This window comes from Mauremys mutica, chromosome 11 (genome assembly GCF_020497125.1).
Source record: "Mauremys mutica isolate MM-2020 ecotype Southern chromosome 11, ASM2049712v1, whole genome shotgun sequence".
Classification (NCBI taxonomy): domain Eukaryota; kingdom Metazoa; phylum Chordata; order Testudines; family Geoemydidae; genus Mauremys; species Mauremys mutica.
In genome coordinates, this window is record NC_059082.1 from 1,356,004 (window position 1) to 1,371,711 (window position 15,708).

Sequence of the window (15,708 nt, forward strand, 5' to 3'; positions counted from 1 at the left end):
GGCAGCTGGGGTTCAGCAGGGAGAGATCAGGAGCTGCTGTGCTGTCACCAGAGGAGCCCCCTGCACTGGGCTGAACTGGCTTGAGGCCCCTTTGTGCCCCAGGTGCAGCCACAGTGAAGCCAAGGGTGAGGGCCTGGCTGCCTATGTCACCATGGATGCAGCAGGTGGGGGCTGACCCTGCAGCCCCTCACTCACCTCCCTGCAGCTGGCCGGGGAACCCAGCGAGGGGCTCCCCACAGCCTCTCGCATGAAGAGCGGCAGGGGGGCGGTGTGCTGTTGGGGGGGCCCTTTGGGGGCTGGGGTCAGATGGCCCCAGGGTAGGAATCCTCTGAGCCTCACGGATGTGAACAGAGCCAGCAGCATGTTACTGAAATGGCCAGTCACCTCCCCTGAGCGGAGCACGCGGCTGAATTCACCACGAGTCCTCGGCCCGATACATGGGCCCTGCTCTGCTCCGCACTCCGGGGCCCCTCCCCCAGAAAAGACACCTGGCCTGGGCCCCCGCCCTTCCCACAAGCTAGAGATGGGGAATGCTGCCCCCACCCGCTAGGCAGCGCAGTGCCCACAGCAGAACATCCCGCCAAGCAATGGGAATGGCCTGGCAGCCTCAGTGGCTCTGAAGGTGCCGGGCCAAACTCCTCCCTCATGCAGTCCCGTTGGTTGCACTGGAGTGTCACCGGGACTGGATCTGCTCCGTTATCTCGCCTGTTAAAGTGCTAGAATTTCTGGGAAGCAGAGAGAATTGTGTCCCTTCTCCAGCTCAGGGCAGGTGTCAATGCATTCAGCATGTCGGGGGCTCAGCTCTTCCTCCTCCTGGCAGCAGGAAGCTCTGCTCTGTTTCTGTAGGCACTTGAGACATACACCAGCCCCACAAGCCCTGGCAATCCCACGACTGTTTCCCGTGTGGGTAGGAAAGACCAGCGATTAAGGACAAAGGATTGGAGAATGAAGGAACGGTGCTCATGTTCCTTTGGGAGAAGTCTCGTGTGTCTCCCACTACGTTCCTCTGCAATCAGCCCTTCACCAGCTTCATCCTGGAGAACAAACCCAGACCTGGGGGCAGCAGCAGAGAAACATTTCTAGTCCTTGGTGCTGATTCCCCAGTTTGTACCTGGTGTTGTCTCCACAGCTGGGCAACAGGAGTGTTAAATGCTCCTGGCCTGGCCCCGGTTCCCAGACCCCCAAGGTGCAAGGCTGTGGGAATCAGACCCCTGCTCTGCCCTTCCTGGAGCAGGGGGTGCCAGCTGCAGGGACCCCACGGTGCGGCGCACAAGAGAGCAGGGACTTTGCGCAGGTTCATGGAAAATCCATTGAAATACTAACTACTGGGCCACTATTTCCTCAAAATTGGAGAGTTGTTTCATCTGCTCAACCTGCATCGAGTGTCTTCGAAGCAGCTTCTTTTTGGCTCGCCAGTCGCCCCGTCTCGGTGAGCTTGGAGCAGCAGGGACCATGGGTTTGAAGCCCCCAGCGAGCGGGGAAGACGGTTTGCTGTTAGAGCCGATGTCGGGAATTGGTGGGTTGGGGTTTACATTCAAAGGAGGCAAATGCCCTGGTCTTGTATGAGAAATGTGATCGAGCAGGAGAGTTCCAGAGCCCCGTCTTTCCAGCAAGTTGGGTGGCCTGCGGCGAACCATCCCAGGAGAAGTGCTGGGAGCGCTGTCCAGGGATTCCTGGGAGCCATTGAGCAAAGCCAAATGGGAACTGTTGAGCTGTTTTCTCTCCAAAGGCACCTTTCCTGAATCAGCCAGAATGGAGCTGGAGTCGCAGTAGAGCTGTGAATCCGAATCGTAATGCGCAGTGCCCAGCCTCCTCCGGTGCAGGGTGTCTTTGAAGGGTGCGGCGCCCGAGCCGGCAGCGTTGGTGTTCTCCGGCTCAGCGGGGACCGCGCTCCTCCTGGCTACGCGCTGAGGAAGGGGCTGAGCTTTTTCATAGGATGGTTTCCTTGATCCTGGCACAGAAGTTGGTGGGATCTTCAGAGCCTGGTCATCCACCAAAGGGAAGAGAGACGGGTCTTTGCTCTTACTGCTGCCGTTCCTGGGTAAGGAAACCTTTCTGGAGAGCAATAAGTCATTGATGCCCAGGATGATTTCATCATCTGTACACACCTTCTTGGCCTCGTCTGCATGGGCGGAGGAGGCTAGAACAGAAGGTGCAATCAAGCCCCATGGTTCTGACTGCAGCCTCTTCAGCTGCGGCAAACGGGCTCTTTTGGGGTTGCAGAATTTCCTGGTAGGAGACCAGTGCTCGTGAAGGGCCTTGGCCAGCTGGCAGCCACTGGCACGCGCGGAATGGAAGCGGGAGAAGGGCTCTTCCTTCGCAGCCACTGAAGACCCTGAAGTGGATGCTTTTAGCTCACTCTCCAAAGGCGTCATGCACACGCCCGGGCCCTGCCTCTCCTCCAGTTCTGGCGATGGCGGGACGTGGAGGTATTGTTGGGTAGCTTTGGCACCCGCCGAGGATTTGTCCATAGTTATAATGATCACCTCCTTCCCCTTAGCTTTGCAGGCTTTCAGGAGATGTTTTAGCACGTCCTTGTCATCTGCGTTGACAGCATAAACCAGAGCAGACGCTCCCGAATGATCTTCTAGGCTCGGGTCTGCTCCATTCTCCAGCAGCAGAGCAACGACTTCTTCCCCGGCTCCTTTGAGGCATGCGTGCATCAGGGCTGTTCTGCCGGCTTTGTCCTGGATGTTGGGATCAGCCCTGTTATCCAGCAAGTACTTCACCATCCGGGCTTTGCTGGTACTCTGCTGGTCCACGTGTTTAGTGAGGCAGGCCACCATGAGAGCGGTCTCTCCCTTCTCGTTGCTTTCATTGATGTAGGCCCCACCTTCCAGCAAGAGTCTGGCCAGCCGGAGTCTGCCTAGCCACACCGCCTTTAGCAGGGAGTTCCCGTCCGTCCGCAGCTCCATCACTTCATCCATCGCACCAGCTAGCGTCTGTTGGCTGGGAAAGGCAGCGGCAGCTGGCACCTGTTAAAGCAACAGAGAAATCAGCATCAGCGCCTGCTCTCAAAGGCCTGGCTCAGTGATCTGCTCTGTTCCCCGGCTCCCCAGCGCATGCCACACTGGCTTCGGGCATCTCCTTTCTAAGGCAGGTGATACAAGCAGGAATGGGCTCTCCGCAGGGCAGGGGCTGGTCTGTGCAGCACCCCGCACCGGGCGGCCCCCTGGCCAATAACAGCTGAACTGGGATGGAGAAACTGGACTCTTTCTGCTCTCATTTATTCTCCATTGAAAACTGCTGCTGTTAAAAGGTTGGAACTTTCCGCTGGTTTGGAGTGAGCTTTATTCACACCCCGTGGGATTGTTCACAAGTGACTTTCAATGGGACTGTGCTCCCGAATGCTCCCGAAGCCCAGTGAGAGTCAATGCGATTTGCGCTCCTAAATCCTCTAGGTGCTTGTGAAAATCTCTCCTGTCACTCATACGCTGCTGTGGGTCTTCGGGGCACTTCGGCGGCGGGTCCCGGGGTGGAAGGGCCCCCAGCCGCCGAATTGCTGCCGAAGACCTGGAGTGGAAGAAGCTCCGGGGGCCCGGGCCCCGTGAGAGTTTTCCAGGGCCCCCGGAACGAGTGAAGGACCCTGCACCAGGGGCCCCCAAAAAAGTCTCGTGGGGGCCCCTGCTGGGCCCGGGGCCTGGGGCAAATTGCCCCACCCCCCCGCCCCGCCCCCGGGTGGCCCTGCTCTCCGCGCTCCTATCCTGATCACTCGAGGCCTGATCTAAAGCCTATTGAAATTAGCCCCTTGGACTAGTGTCGTATTGCTAGTGCCGTGTGTGTCCCATCCTTACCTGCTGTTTTAATCCATCCCAGCAGCTCCTCCCGTAAATCTACGCTGCCCCATGCAGTAAACCCATCTCTTAGATGGGAGGGCAGCACACACCCTCGTGAAATACAGAGAGGAGTTTGGTTGTTTCACTGTCGCCTACAGGACCTGGTCTGAAATCGTGCCACACTCAATCTCCCTCTTATGATGAGCTCGTATTAATGCTCAGGTGCGCCCTGCCCTGCGGGTGGGCACCAAACTCGTGCCCTTGATGGGATCGAAGGAAAAGGTGGCTACGCTGGGACGTCCCCTCAGCATGACTCACTGGCCACAAGGGATGAGCTGAGCTCCGTGCTGATGAGGTGGGAAAAGGCCTAGGCAGGCAGGGCCTGAGAGAGGTGACCCCAAATCCATAGAAATGGACTGTCCCCTGGATCTTCATCCACTGGATGCTCAGCAGGCCTTGCAGCCTGTTTGCGTGACACCTGCACTTACTCCTCCTACGAGAGGTATCCCTAGCCATCCAGGTGTGGCCACACCTCCCCTTCCACACCTTGAGCTGTGAAGAGAAGCAGCTGGGCCTGACATATGTTTCTAACTCTTCTGCCACCTGTTCCTGCCCACAGCTGAACTTGGGTCTGTGTGTCTGCATCCTCAGCGTCCCCAATCCCACGGTACCTTAGGCCCCAGCTGTGTGTATTGTCAGGGTGCCATTGCCTGGGTCCTCCCTCCCTACGGGTAAGGGCTGCATTCTCTGCTGCAGTGCAAGTCCCGTCCTATCAAAGCTCGCCCGCACGCCCCGGGTCATCGCGGCACCGTGTCACCTCCGCTCTCCAGTGGGTACCGGGGCAAACACTGTAGGGATAGTGCATCCTCCTCATTTTCTTGGGTCGGCCTCTAGGCGCTGACTGTATTTGTATGTCATTGGCCCTTTTCATTTGCTGCTCGGGCTCTGCTGGCTCCTTTACCTGCATGGAGCCACATGGAGCCACTGCCCATGCTTGGTGTTTCACTGTCTCGTCCTCATCTGGCCTGAGCTCCAAAGAGAACTCAGACCTGGCCCCTCACCCAGGAAGGATGAAGGCACCTGGGAACTGCTCTACAGCTCACAAGCTTCCTGCTGGGGCTTCGATCTCGTCAGCTCACCCCGAACAGCTGCTGCCAGGTGCTGATTATGAGGGTTCTAGGGTGGGCCTTGGCTGCAGTGGTGTCTAAATCCCCCCTAGCTTTGGCTTGATTTTCAGTGGGGCCTCCTGCCCGAGCACTGTACCAGGGTGGTGTGTGCCATTCAGGAGCGTAGGGACAAGGGGTCAGCCAGCCCCTGCTGCGTGGCAGGCCCTGTATGGTTTGGGGAGTTGGGATGTACACAAGGGCCCGGGAAATGGCAGAAGCAGGTCCTTGGACAGAGGAGGCAGACGCCAGTGTTTGGGGGAAAACCCCAGGCTCTTGTTCCTTTAACAGCCCAGGACCAGGAGCCTTGCGCTGCAGGGCAGGGCATGGTGCCCCGTGCCCAGCCAACCAGGCCAAGCCCTGGGAAGGAGGGCGGACGTGCTGCCGGAGTCCTGCTTTGGGCTGTCTGGAATAGGCGGCAGCTGAAGGAACAGCTGGCTGATGGCCACAGCTGCCCTCCATAGTAACCCAGCTCCAGAAGGAGGGTGGAAGGACTCCTGCATTTAGGCGAGGCCTGTCGGAATTAGCACCCCAGGCCCCAGGAGAAGGGTTGGGTTGGTGGGGCTAAAGGGGAGTTTTGCATCTAAAGGGGGGAAGCTTGTTCTCAGTATGTGGGTCTGGGAATAAACTACTGCAGGAGCCAAGCGGTAGCTGGGGACAGTGTGCCTGCAGGGCCACAAGGGGGCGTGCTTGGCCAGCACACTGCTCCTAGCACACACCTGCGGCCTGGAAAACTGGGGAGCAGGGGGGTCTCTGGGAAGCTGGAGGCAAGCAAACAATATGTGTTTTAATACAGCTAAATGTAAAGACACATCTAGGGCCAAGGGACGCCAGCCTGCTTACAGCCTGGGGGAGACTCTCCTGGGAAGCAGGGACTGAAAAAGAGGCAGGATCATGGTGGGCAATCGAGCTCCCCCGGTGTTGCCAAATGGGATGCATGACCAAGGGACCCGTGAGTAGGAGCAGAGAGGTTATTTTCCCTCTGTATTGGTGCAACCGCTGCTGGAATCCCCTGTCCAGTTCTGGTGCCCACAATTCAAGGACAGTGAGAAATGGAAGGGGTCAGGGATGATCTCCAAGAATGGTTAAAGCCGGGGAAGGCACCCTATGGCGCGGGTGCCGAAGGCAGCACGGGAGCTGATTTTCAGTGGCACTCACACTGCCCGGGTCCTGGCCACCGGCCCCGGGGGGCTCTGCATTTTAATTTAATTTTAAATGAAGCTTCTTAAACATTTTATAAACCTTATTTACTTTACATACAATAGTTTAGTTCTATACTCTAGACTTACAGAAAGAGACCGTCTAAAAACGTTAAACTATATCACTGGCCCGCGGAACCTTGAATCAGAGTGACTAACTGAAGGCTCGGCACAGCACTGCTGAAAGGTGCCGCCCCCTGGGTTACAGGGTTAGAAAACCTGCCCAGTGCTGATAGACTCAAGGAGCTTTATTTATTTAGCTGAACAAAGAGGAGGTTGAGGGGTGACTTGCTGACCAGCAGGCAGAACAGCTATTTGATAATGGGCTCTTCAGTCCAGCAGAGAAATTGACAGCATGAGCCACTGGCTGGAAGTTGAACTAGACACATTCAGGCTGGAAATTGGAGGGTGCCCGTTGTTACTGGCGAGAGTAATTAGCCACTGGAACATTCCCAGGGGTCTGGTGGCTTCCCCACCACGGGTAATTTTAAAGTCACGAGGGGATGTTCTGCGACAAGCCGAGCTCTAGGAGGTATGTGGGGGCAGGGCTTGGGCCTGCTAAGCTGATCCCCGTAGCCCTGCCGGCCTCGGCGTGTGCCCCTTCCACCACTCGGGCCCAGCGCACCCCGGCAGGCAGGGACGGAACTGGGACAGCGGGAGCCCAAGGCAGGCCCCAGTGGGAGTCCCAGCCTGAAGGCAGGGACCAGGGCTGACACCCATCTCAAGGCTGCTGCCAGCTGCCAAGGCCTGGGCAGAGGGAGGGACCCCGCCTCTCCCTGCCCCCCGCCGGATGGCAGGGGGTGGGGGAACTTTCCACCCCCCCCAGCTCGGGGCTGCAGCTCCCTGGCACCCTGCAGCCTGCTCTGTGCTAGACCCAGAGAGTAGGTGGAATAGAACTGTCCGGTGGTGGGGCAGGTCCCACAGCTCTGACCTGGTGGCTCTGGGAAGCTGCCCCTGACCCCAGCTTCGGCCCCTGGCCCTGGCTCCTTCCTGTCTAAGCTGCTCTCTGGGCCAGTGCCCCGAGCCAGGCGCCAGCCAGCGGACACTGCCCAGCACCCCCGTGAGCATGGCCTGTCCCCCCCCCCCCTCCCGCCAACAGGCCCCTGCAGAGCGCGGGGGGAGCCGCCGCCCCAGTGCGCCATGGGGCGATGGGACCGGCCGCCGGCGCTTGGCCGAGGAGCGCTGGAAGGGGCAGCGCCGGGAGCCCCCCGCAGGTCACCCGCAGAGCTTCGGAGCCCCACGGGCGGCAGAGCGCCCCGGAGCCAGCGGCCGGAGCCCCCCAGGCGGACCCAGCCTGGCGCAGCGGAAACTTTGCGCCCCTGGCGAGGCACGTGGGGCTGACACAAGCCGCCGGCGAGCGGCCGGAGCCGGGGCAGGACGCGGCGCAGCCCCGCGGGAGTCCCCGGAGCGCCGGTCCCGCGGCTTTCCCCAGCTCGCTCCGCTCCCTCCCCGGCCAGCTGCTGACCCGGCTCGGCCCCTCCGCACCTCCCGGCGCCGGGACCGCGCTCCGCGCTGGAGCTGTCCAGCGGCCGGGGCCAGGGAGCGGCCCCGGCGCCTCTCTCCATGGTGCTGACCAGCCGCCGCTGCGCGCCCCGCCCCGGCCCCGGTTACCTGCTCCGGGCGGGGCCCATCCTGCCCGCGGGCTCCTGCCAGTTCAGGGGCCGCCGCCAGCGCGGCTCCCCAGGCGGCCCCGGCTCGGCCCCGGGCTGCGCCCCGCTGGCGGCGCCCCGCGGCATGGCTGGCTCGGGCTCCCCTGCCCGGCAGCCTGGTCCCTTCCTCTGGGAGCCGAGCGCCTGCGTCACGGGAGCGGGTCTGACCTCGGTGCCCGGCTCCGACCTGCCCCTGCCCGGCCCCAGCTGGCCCGGCGGCCCCCCGAGGCTCCTGGCCCTGCCCCGTGCGCCCCACGGCGCCGCCGCCTCCCGGAGCCTCAGCCTCGGAGCTCCCGGTGCCCCCGAGCTGGCTGGAGTCACGGGGGTGGGTGTGTCGGGGGCGTGTGTGCAAAGGGGCCTGGAAGTGTGAGCCTGCGTGTGAATGGGTGGCGGTGAGTGTGTCGGTGTCAGTGTGTGGCTGTAAGTGGTGGTGTCAGTGGGTATGTGGCATCAGTAGGGGTGTGGCTGTGTCAGCGTGTGTGTGTGACTGTGAGTGTGTCAGTCTGTGGCTGTGAATGTTGGTGTGAATGGGCGTGTGGCTGTGAGTGTGTCACTATCAGGGTGTATGTGGCACCAACAGGTGTGTGACTGTGAGTGCATCAGTGTGTGGCTGTGAGTGTGTTGGTGTGAGTGTGTCACAGTGGGTATGTGGCATCAGTAGGGGTGTGGCTGTTGGTGTCAGAGGGTGTGTGGCTGTGAGTGTGTCACTGTCAGTAGGGTGTAGCTGTTGGTGTCAGAGGGTGTGTGGCTGTGTGTGTCACAGTCAGTAGAGTGTGTCTGTTGGTGTCAGGGTGCATGGCTGTAAGTGTGTTGGTGTCGGTGGGTGTGTTGGTGTGAGGATGTCAGTGTGTGTGGGGGGGGCTGTTGGTGTCAGGGGGCGTGTGGCTGCTGGTGTCAGAGGGGGTGTGGCTGTATGTGTGTTGGTGTCAGTGAGTGTGTTGGTGTGAGGGTGTCAGTGTCAGGGTGTGTGTGGCTGTTGGTGTCAGAGGGGGTGTGGCTGTATGTGTGTTGGTGTTAGTGGGTGTGTTGGTGTGAGGATGTCAGTGTCAGAGGGTGTGTGGCCAGGAGCGGCTCTAGGAATTTGGCCGCCCCAAGCAGTCATGCCTGCGGGAGGTGCACCGGAGCTGCAGGACCAGCGGACCTCCCGCAGGCATGACTGCGGAAGGTCTGCCGGACCCGCCTGCCGCCCCAAGCGCGCGCTTGGCGCGCTGGGGTCTGGAGCCGGCCCTGTGTGTGGCTGTGAGTGTGTCTGTGTCAGTAGGGGTGTGGCTGTTGGTGTCAGGGTGTGTGTGGCTGTTGGTGTCAGAGGGTGTGTGGCTGTAAGTGTGTTGGTGTCAGTGGATGTGTTGGTGTGAGGGTGTCAGTGTCAGGGTGTGTGTGGCTGTTGGTGTCAGGGGGTGTGTGGCTGTTGGTGTCAGAGGGGGCGTGGCTGTAAGTGTGTTGGTGTCAGTGAGTGTGTTGGTGTGAGGGTGTCAGTGTCAGGGTGTGTGTGGCTGTTGGTGTCAGAGGGTGTGTGGCTATAAGTGGGTTGGTGTCAGTGAGTGTGTTGGTGTGAGGGTGTCAGTGTCAGGGTGTGTGTGGCTGTTGGTGTCAGAGGGGGCGTGGCTGTAAGTGTGTTGGTGTCAGTGGGTGTGTTGGTGTGACGGTGTCAGTGTCAGGGTGTGTGTGGCTGTTGGTATCAGGGTGTGTGTGGCTGTTGGTGTCAGAGGGGGCGTGGCTGTAAGTGTGTTGGTGTCAGTGGGTGTCTTGGTGTGACGGTGTCAGTGTCAGAGGGGGTGTGGCTGTTGGTGTCAGGGGGTGTGTGGCTGTTGGTGTCAGAGGGTGTGTGGCTGTAAGTGTGTTGGTGTCAGTGGGTGTGTTGGTGTGAGGGTGTCAGTGTCAGGGGGTGTGTGGCTGTTGGTGTCAGAGGGGGCGTGGCTGTACGTGTGTTGGTGTCAGTGGGTGTGTTGGTGTGAGGGTGTCAGTGTCAGGGGGTGTGTGGCTGTTGGTGTCAGGGGGTGTGTGGCTGTTGGTGGCAGAGGGGGCGTGGCTGTAAGTGTGTTGGTGTCAGTGGGTGTGTTGGTGTGAGGGTGTCAGTGTCAGGGTGTGTGTGGCTGTTGGTGTCAGAGGGGGCGTGGCTGTACGTGTGTTGGTGTCAGTGGGTGTGTTGGTGTGAGGGTGTCAGTGTCAGAGGGGGTGTGGCTGTTGGTGTCAGGGGATGTGTGGCTGTTGGTGTCAGAGGGGGCATGGCTGTAAGTGTGTTGGTGTCAGGGGGTGTGTTGGTGTGAGGGTGTCAGTGTCAGGGTGTGTGTGGCTGTTGGTGTCAGAGGGGCTGTGGCTGTTGGTGTCAGTGGGTGTGTTGGTGTGAGGGTGTCAGTGTCAGGGTGTGTGTGGCTGTTGGTGTCAGGGTGTGTGTGGCTGTTGGTGTCAGAGGGGGTGTGGCTGTACGTGTGTTGGTGTCAGTGGGTGTGTTGGTGAGACGGTGTCAGTGTCAGAGGGGGCGTGGCTGTATGTGTGTTGGTGTCAATGGGTGTGTTGGTGTGAGGGTGTCAGTGTCAGAGGGGGCGTGGCTGTACGTGTGTTGGTGTCAGTGGGTGTGTTGGTGTGAGGGTGTCAGTGTCAGGGTGTGTGTGGCTGTTGGTGTCAGGGTGTGTGTGGCTGTTGGTGTCAGAGGGGGTGTGGCTGTACGTGTGTTGGTGTCAGTGGGTGTGTTGGTGAGACGGTGTCAGTGTCAGAGGGGGCGTGGCTGTATGTGTGTTGGTGTCAATGGGTGTGTTGGTGTGACGGTGTCAGTGTCAGGGGGTGTGGCTGTTGGTGTCAGTGGGTGTGTTGGTGTGACGGTGTCAGTGTCAGGGGGTGTGGCTGCCCGTATGAGTTTGGAGTTGTGCCTCCTCTGGATTCCTTGGAAATTCCCTGCTCCCTTCCCAGCCGCCCGCACACCCGCAGCCCCTCAGCCCTGCTGCTTTAGCTGGTCACCTTAAGGCAGGAACGTGGTGACTTTCCCTAGGAAGTGTCACCAAAGGAGGTGAATGGAAGCCGGGTTGGGCAGGGCCCAGGCTCCTGTCCTGAGCTGCCATGGGCACGTCAGGCTCTGCTGCAGCTTTTGGCAAAGCCGCCCAGCGTCTGGAGGGCCTGTCCGGGTGCCAGCCAGATCGGGACAGATACCTGTAGCCACAGTCAGAAGGATTCTTGGGGCAGCCCAGGGACGCTCCATGCCCAGACACCTTCCCACGGCCCAGAGCTGCCCTGTTTGAACAAAGACAGGGAGCCTCTTGCCCGGTTCCATTGCCCAGCGTGCTGCCTGAGCCCAGCCACAGAGCGGGAAGCAGGGCCATGCACCCGCCCATCAGAGGGGCGAGGCTCTGGATCAGCCTCCCAACAGCAGTAGTTTGAGGAGAGAGCTGGATACATTTCTGAGTGGGATTGTCTGACGGGGTGTGCGTGATGGGGGTGCGGCGGTGGCAGAACTCAGCAGCCCAGGGGATCCCTTCTGGTTTGCGTCTTACATTCCTAAAGCTCATGCTTCAGCTGACCACTAGCGGGGTCAGGAAGGGATTTCCCCATCCCCAGCTATTTCCTTTCGTGTGCCTCCTTCCTCTGAAGCATCAGGGATGGCCGTGGCTGGAGATGGGCCACTGGATGGCGGGAATGGGGCGGGACCATGAGGACGCACAGAGTTTTCTGGCTGGCTGGATCTTGTTCACATGCCCAGGGTCTAACGGAGCCGCATGTGGGGCCAGGAAGGAATTTTCCCATTAGCTTGGCAAGGACCTTGGGGTTGTTTTTTTTTTGCCTTCCTCTGCAGCATGTGGGTGCGGGTCACTTCCCAGCACTGTGGCTCACTGGCTCCTTTCCCTGCCCCTGCACACTAGTGCCCCTCAGTCCCACCTGTTCTCTGCCGGTGACAGTCACAGTCTAGTCTCTGTGGACTGTACCAGTGTGTCTGATTTTGGTGTTGGGTTGGTGTGCGGGTGCTGGGTGCTGTTGGTGGCCTGTGAGTCACAGGGGATCAGACCACATGTTTTAATGGTCCATTCTGGCCTGCAATGCGATGACCATGACCTTGGGGTGCATAACTGGACCCCTCAGTCCATATTCTAAGGGGCATGAGGATGAACAAGACCCCACCCACCCTCTCTGTGTGACTGTGTTAGGTGCCTACATGCCAAACTACATGGTCAAGGCTCAGAACCCTCACAGGGGACGTTTACATGGCAGTAAAAGACCCATGGCTGGCTGGGCTCGAGGGCTCAGGCCGCAGGGCTGTAAAATTACAAGGCAGACATTTGGGCTTGGGCTGGACTCTGGCGCTGAGACCTCTCGAGGGGAAAAGGTTCAGAGCCCAGGCTCCAGCCTGAGCCTGAATAACTACACTGCCAATGTCCAGCCCCGCAGGCCGAGTCTCAGGGGAGCTGCGCACCCACACAGGCCAAGCTGGGCTCTGGTTACAGTCTATTAACTGGGGGAAAGTCTATGCACAGGGGCCTTGTAATGCAGTCAAATGCAAGGTCAAACATCGAGGACCAAAGGACGTAGGTCACACTTATGAGACGAGGCTGGATCCTGGGACGCAATATCTCTGAAAAGGATTTAGGGGGCATGGTAGGTAACCCACTGACCATGAGCTCTGTGACGTTATTGATATAAATGGGAACCATATAGAACATGGGTTGCAACCAAGGTCCTGTGGTGGCACCAAATCCTAAGTAAAGGGGGTCATATAAGGTGTCTAAGACCAGGTTCTGGGTTGCTGGTTATGATTATGCTGTCTGTATGTCTGTGTATCATTTTGTAGTTTAAGTATAAGTATTGGCTCTATACTGTCTATATTTTATATTATGCTCTGCCTCTGGGAAGTGTCCCAGACAAAGCTGATGTTAGCCCGGCATAGCTGGCTTGATGGCCCATTAAAGGGCCATCAGCTACACAATTGACCCATGGAGAGAAGGCAGACACGCCTTGTGACTCAGCAAAGTATGCAGGGACTGGCCCATGTGACTCCAAACTCCATATTTTTGCTGTAAGTTTCCACCGTGAGGACAAAGGGATTCTTACACCTGGAAAAGTCTATATAAGGCTGATGCATCATCTCCATCTTGTCTTCAATCCTGCTTCTGACCTCTGGAGGGACTTTGCTACAAACTGAAGCTTTACACAAGGGACTGAACGACCCATCCCAGCGGGGGATGTTCCAGAGACTCAATTTGAACCTGCAGTTTACTCCATCACTGCTGCAAGCCTGAACTAAGAACTTTGCCATTACTGTATGTAATTGATTCCATTTAACCAATTCTACCTCTCATCTCTACCTTTTTCCCTTTGTAAATAAACCTTTAGATTTTAGATTCTAAAGGATTGGCAACAGCGTGATTTGTGGGTAAGATCTGATGTGTATATTGACCTGGGTCTGGGGCTTGGTCCTTTGGGATCGAGGGAACCGTTTTCTTTTATTGGGGTGTTGGTTTTCATAACCATTCATCCCCAGGACGAGTGCACTGGTGGTGATACTGGGAGACTGGAGTGTCTAAGGAAATTGCTTGTGTGACTTGTGGTTAGCCAGTGGGGTGAGACCAAAGTCCTTTTTGTCTGGCTGGTTGGGTTGGCCTTAGAGGTGGAAAAACCCCAGCCTAGGGCTGTGACTGCCCTGTTTAAGCAATTGGTCCTGATTTGGCACTCTCAGTTGGGTCCCGCCAGAATCGCTCCGTCACAAGCTCCCAGGGTGGTGATGTAGCTAAGAGGGCTAACGCAATCCTGGGAATAACAAGTAGTTGTCGGAAGGGGACGTTATCTCTGTGTACGGCATTGGTGAGACCATCACTAGATACGGTGTCCATTTCTGGTGTACACACTTCAACAGGGATGTTAACATTGGAGGGGTTCAGAAAAGAGCTGTGAGAATGATTTTTTACTTTACCGTTTTATATTGAATATCAGAGTTGGAAGGGACCTCAGGAGGTATCTAGTCCAACCCCCTGCTCAAAGGGGGAACTAAGTCTCAGACAGATTTTTACCCCAGTTCCCTAAATGGCCCCCTCAAGGATTGAACTCACAACCCTGGGTTTAGCAGGCCAATGCTCAAACCACTGAGTGATCCCTCCCCCCTAAATATAAACCTGTGACAGAACAAAGCAGATGGCAATACATGAACAAGCTGGAAATAGCCTATAAATAATACAATTGAGTGTTCGTTCTTTGTAAACCTGGTAAGAAGAAACAAACCCAAACCAATCAGCCTGACCCCATCGAGGCCAGGCCGGGCATCAGTTCAGAACAGCTTGAGATCTGGCAAACCTGCCCCACAGTAAGAGACTGAAGAAGTTCACTCTGTTGAGTTTAGCCAAGAGGCTAAGCAGGGCTGTAAGTACCTACACAAGGTACTTTCTGATTTCTGATAGTAGAGGGCACCTTACTGCTACTCTGAACATGCCTAGCTTCAACTTCCAGCCATTGGAGCTCATTATCCCTTTGCCTGCTGGATTAAAGAACCAGGTCCTATCAGAAATCTTTCCCCTGTGTAGTTACTTGCCGATTGGTCAAGTCCTCGCTCAGTGTTCACTGATGAAAACCCAAAGCAGTGGTGAGGACACTGGAGGTGCAGTGGTTATTGTTTGCACTTGTCTGGAAGTCTCAGGCTTTTTCTGTGAGTAAAGTGTGTGTGTTTAAGAAGTTACTTTGCAAAGCCTCTGTCTGCCTGGTTTTAACTGTCCTGTATCCCCAGAAGGCTGATGTGTAAACTGGAGCACCCCCGTGGGTGGGACTCTGGAGGAGGCGTGCTTACAAACTGGGAGACCTGGGAGGAAAGCACTGGTTTGGGGCCTGGGGCAGCTGGGCTATGGGGTCCCACTTCCCAGAAGGGTCACCAGACAGGGAGTCTATACTGCAGCAGTGAGCCAGTGCTGCTCAGTCCCAGGGACCCAAACCCAGCAGCCTGCTGAGTGTCTACCAAGGGGAACTCAGCCAGGGCAGTGCCCAGCCAAGCTGGAGGGCCTCCATTGGGAACCTCCCCTTCTCCATCATATAAAACTCCCTGCTGCCCCTGGTGGGCTGAGACCTAGGGCTGACTGTGAGGAGGCAATGCCACATTTGGGGAGAAAGACGGGAACACTTCTGGGGTGTGTGTGTGGAATTCTTGTGGAAGGGATTCAGACTGCGTCCTCTCTTTGGAGCTGCTTAGGCGTTTGGAAGGTTTGGGGCAGTCCCCGGGGGAATAGCTAAGTGTGCATAGTACAGGAGCAGTGGTCAAAGACGCACGACAAATCCAGTTTAACACAGGACCCTGCAATTTAACATGTCTATTGCCCCCCTAGAGAGGTATTTACTGTAGCTGTCTGGAGCCGATCAGATTAACATCAGGGGGATGTGGCCACAGTTACTAGGGCACTAGCTCAGATCTCAACCTCGTTCAGAGGGGACATCAGCAGGAGGCAGAGCTGGGGAACAAAGAACAGGGACAGGGGTGTTTTTATTTTCAATGATTTGTGTGAAAAAAGCTCCAGTTTCTCGGTTGAAAAAATGTTTTGATGGAAATTTCCTGATCAGCTCAAATAATACAAGCATGTGCTGATAACATGCTAAATTACCAACGTCGTGTGTGTGTGTGTGTGTGTGTGTGTGTGTGTGTGTGTGTGTGTGTGTGTGTGTGTGTGTGTGTGTGTGTGTGTAAGAGAGAGAGGGGGATTAAATTATATAGTAGAAACCTTTTACAAACAAAACAAGTTTAAAATCACAAACTCTCTCCAGCTAGGAACTGACCAGCTGTTCGGAAATGCTCCCGTTCGCCTCTGTTGAGAATATCGTGAGCAAAGAAGGCTATTGTAGCAACCCGTATGAAGCAGGTGCAGCTAGACAGGATCAAGAGAAGAAATCGGGACTATTTCACACCCCTCTCAAGGCAATTTGGAGATGAAGGGAAGACGATGGCATAATTGCATGAGACAAGCAA

The 15,708-nt window shown here is 57.2% G+C and overlaps 1 protein-coding gene across 1 annotated transcript; it reads right to left on the bottom strand.

Moving 5' to 3' along the window:
• Positions 1-1,322: 1,322 nt before the first annotated feature.
• On the bottom strand, positions 1,323-2,927 carry ANKRD34C (ankyrin repeat domain 34C). Its single transcript, XM_044978695.1, has one exon. It carries the CDS (start codon positions 2,925-2,927, stop codon positions 1,323-1,325), a length of 1,605 nt encoding a protein of 534 aa, XP_044834630.1.
• Between the last annotated feature and the right edge of the window lie 12,781 nt (positions 2,928-15,708).

Coding starts and splice junctions, on each gene's coding strand:
- ANKRD34C (XM_044978695.1), bottom strand. CDS start 2,927: ATGGATGAAGTGATGGAGCTGCGGACGGACGGGAACTCCCTGCTAAAG.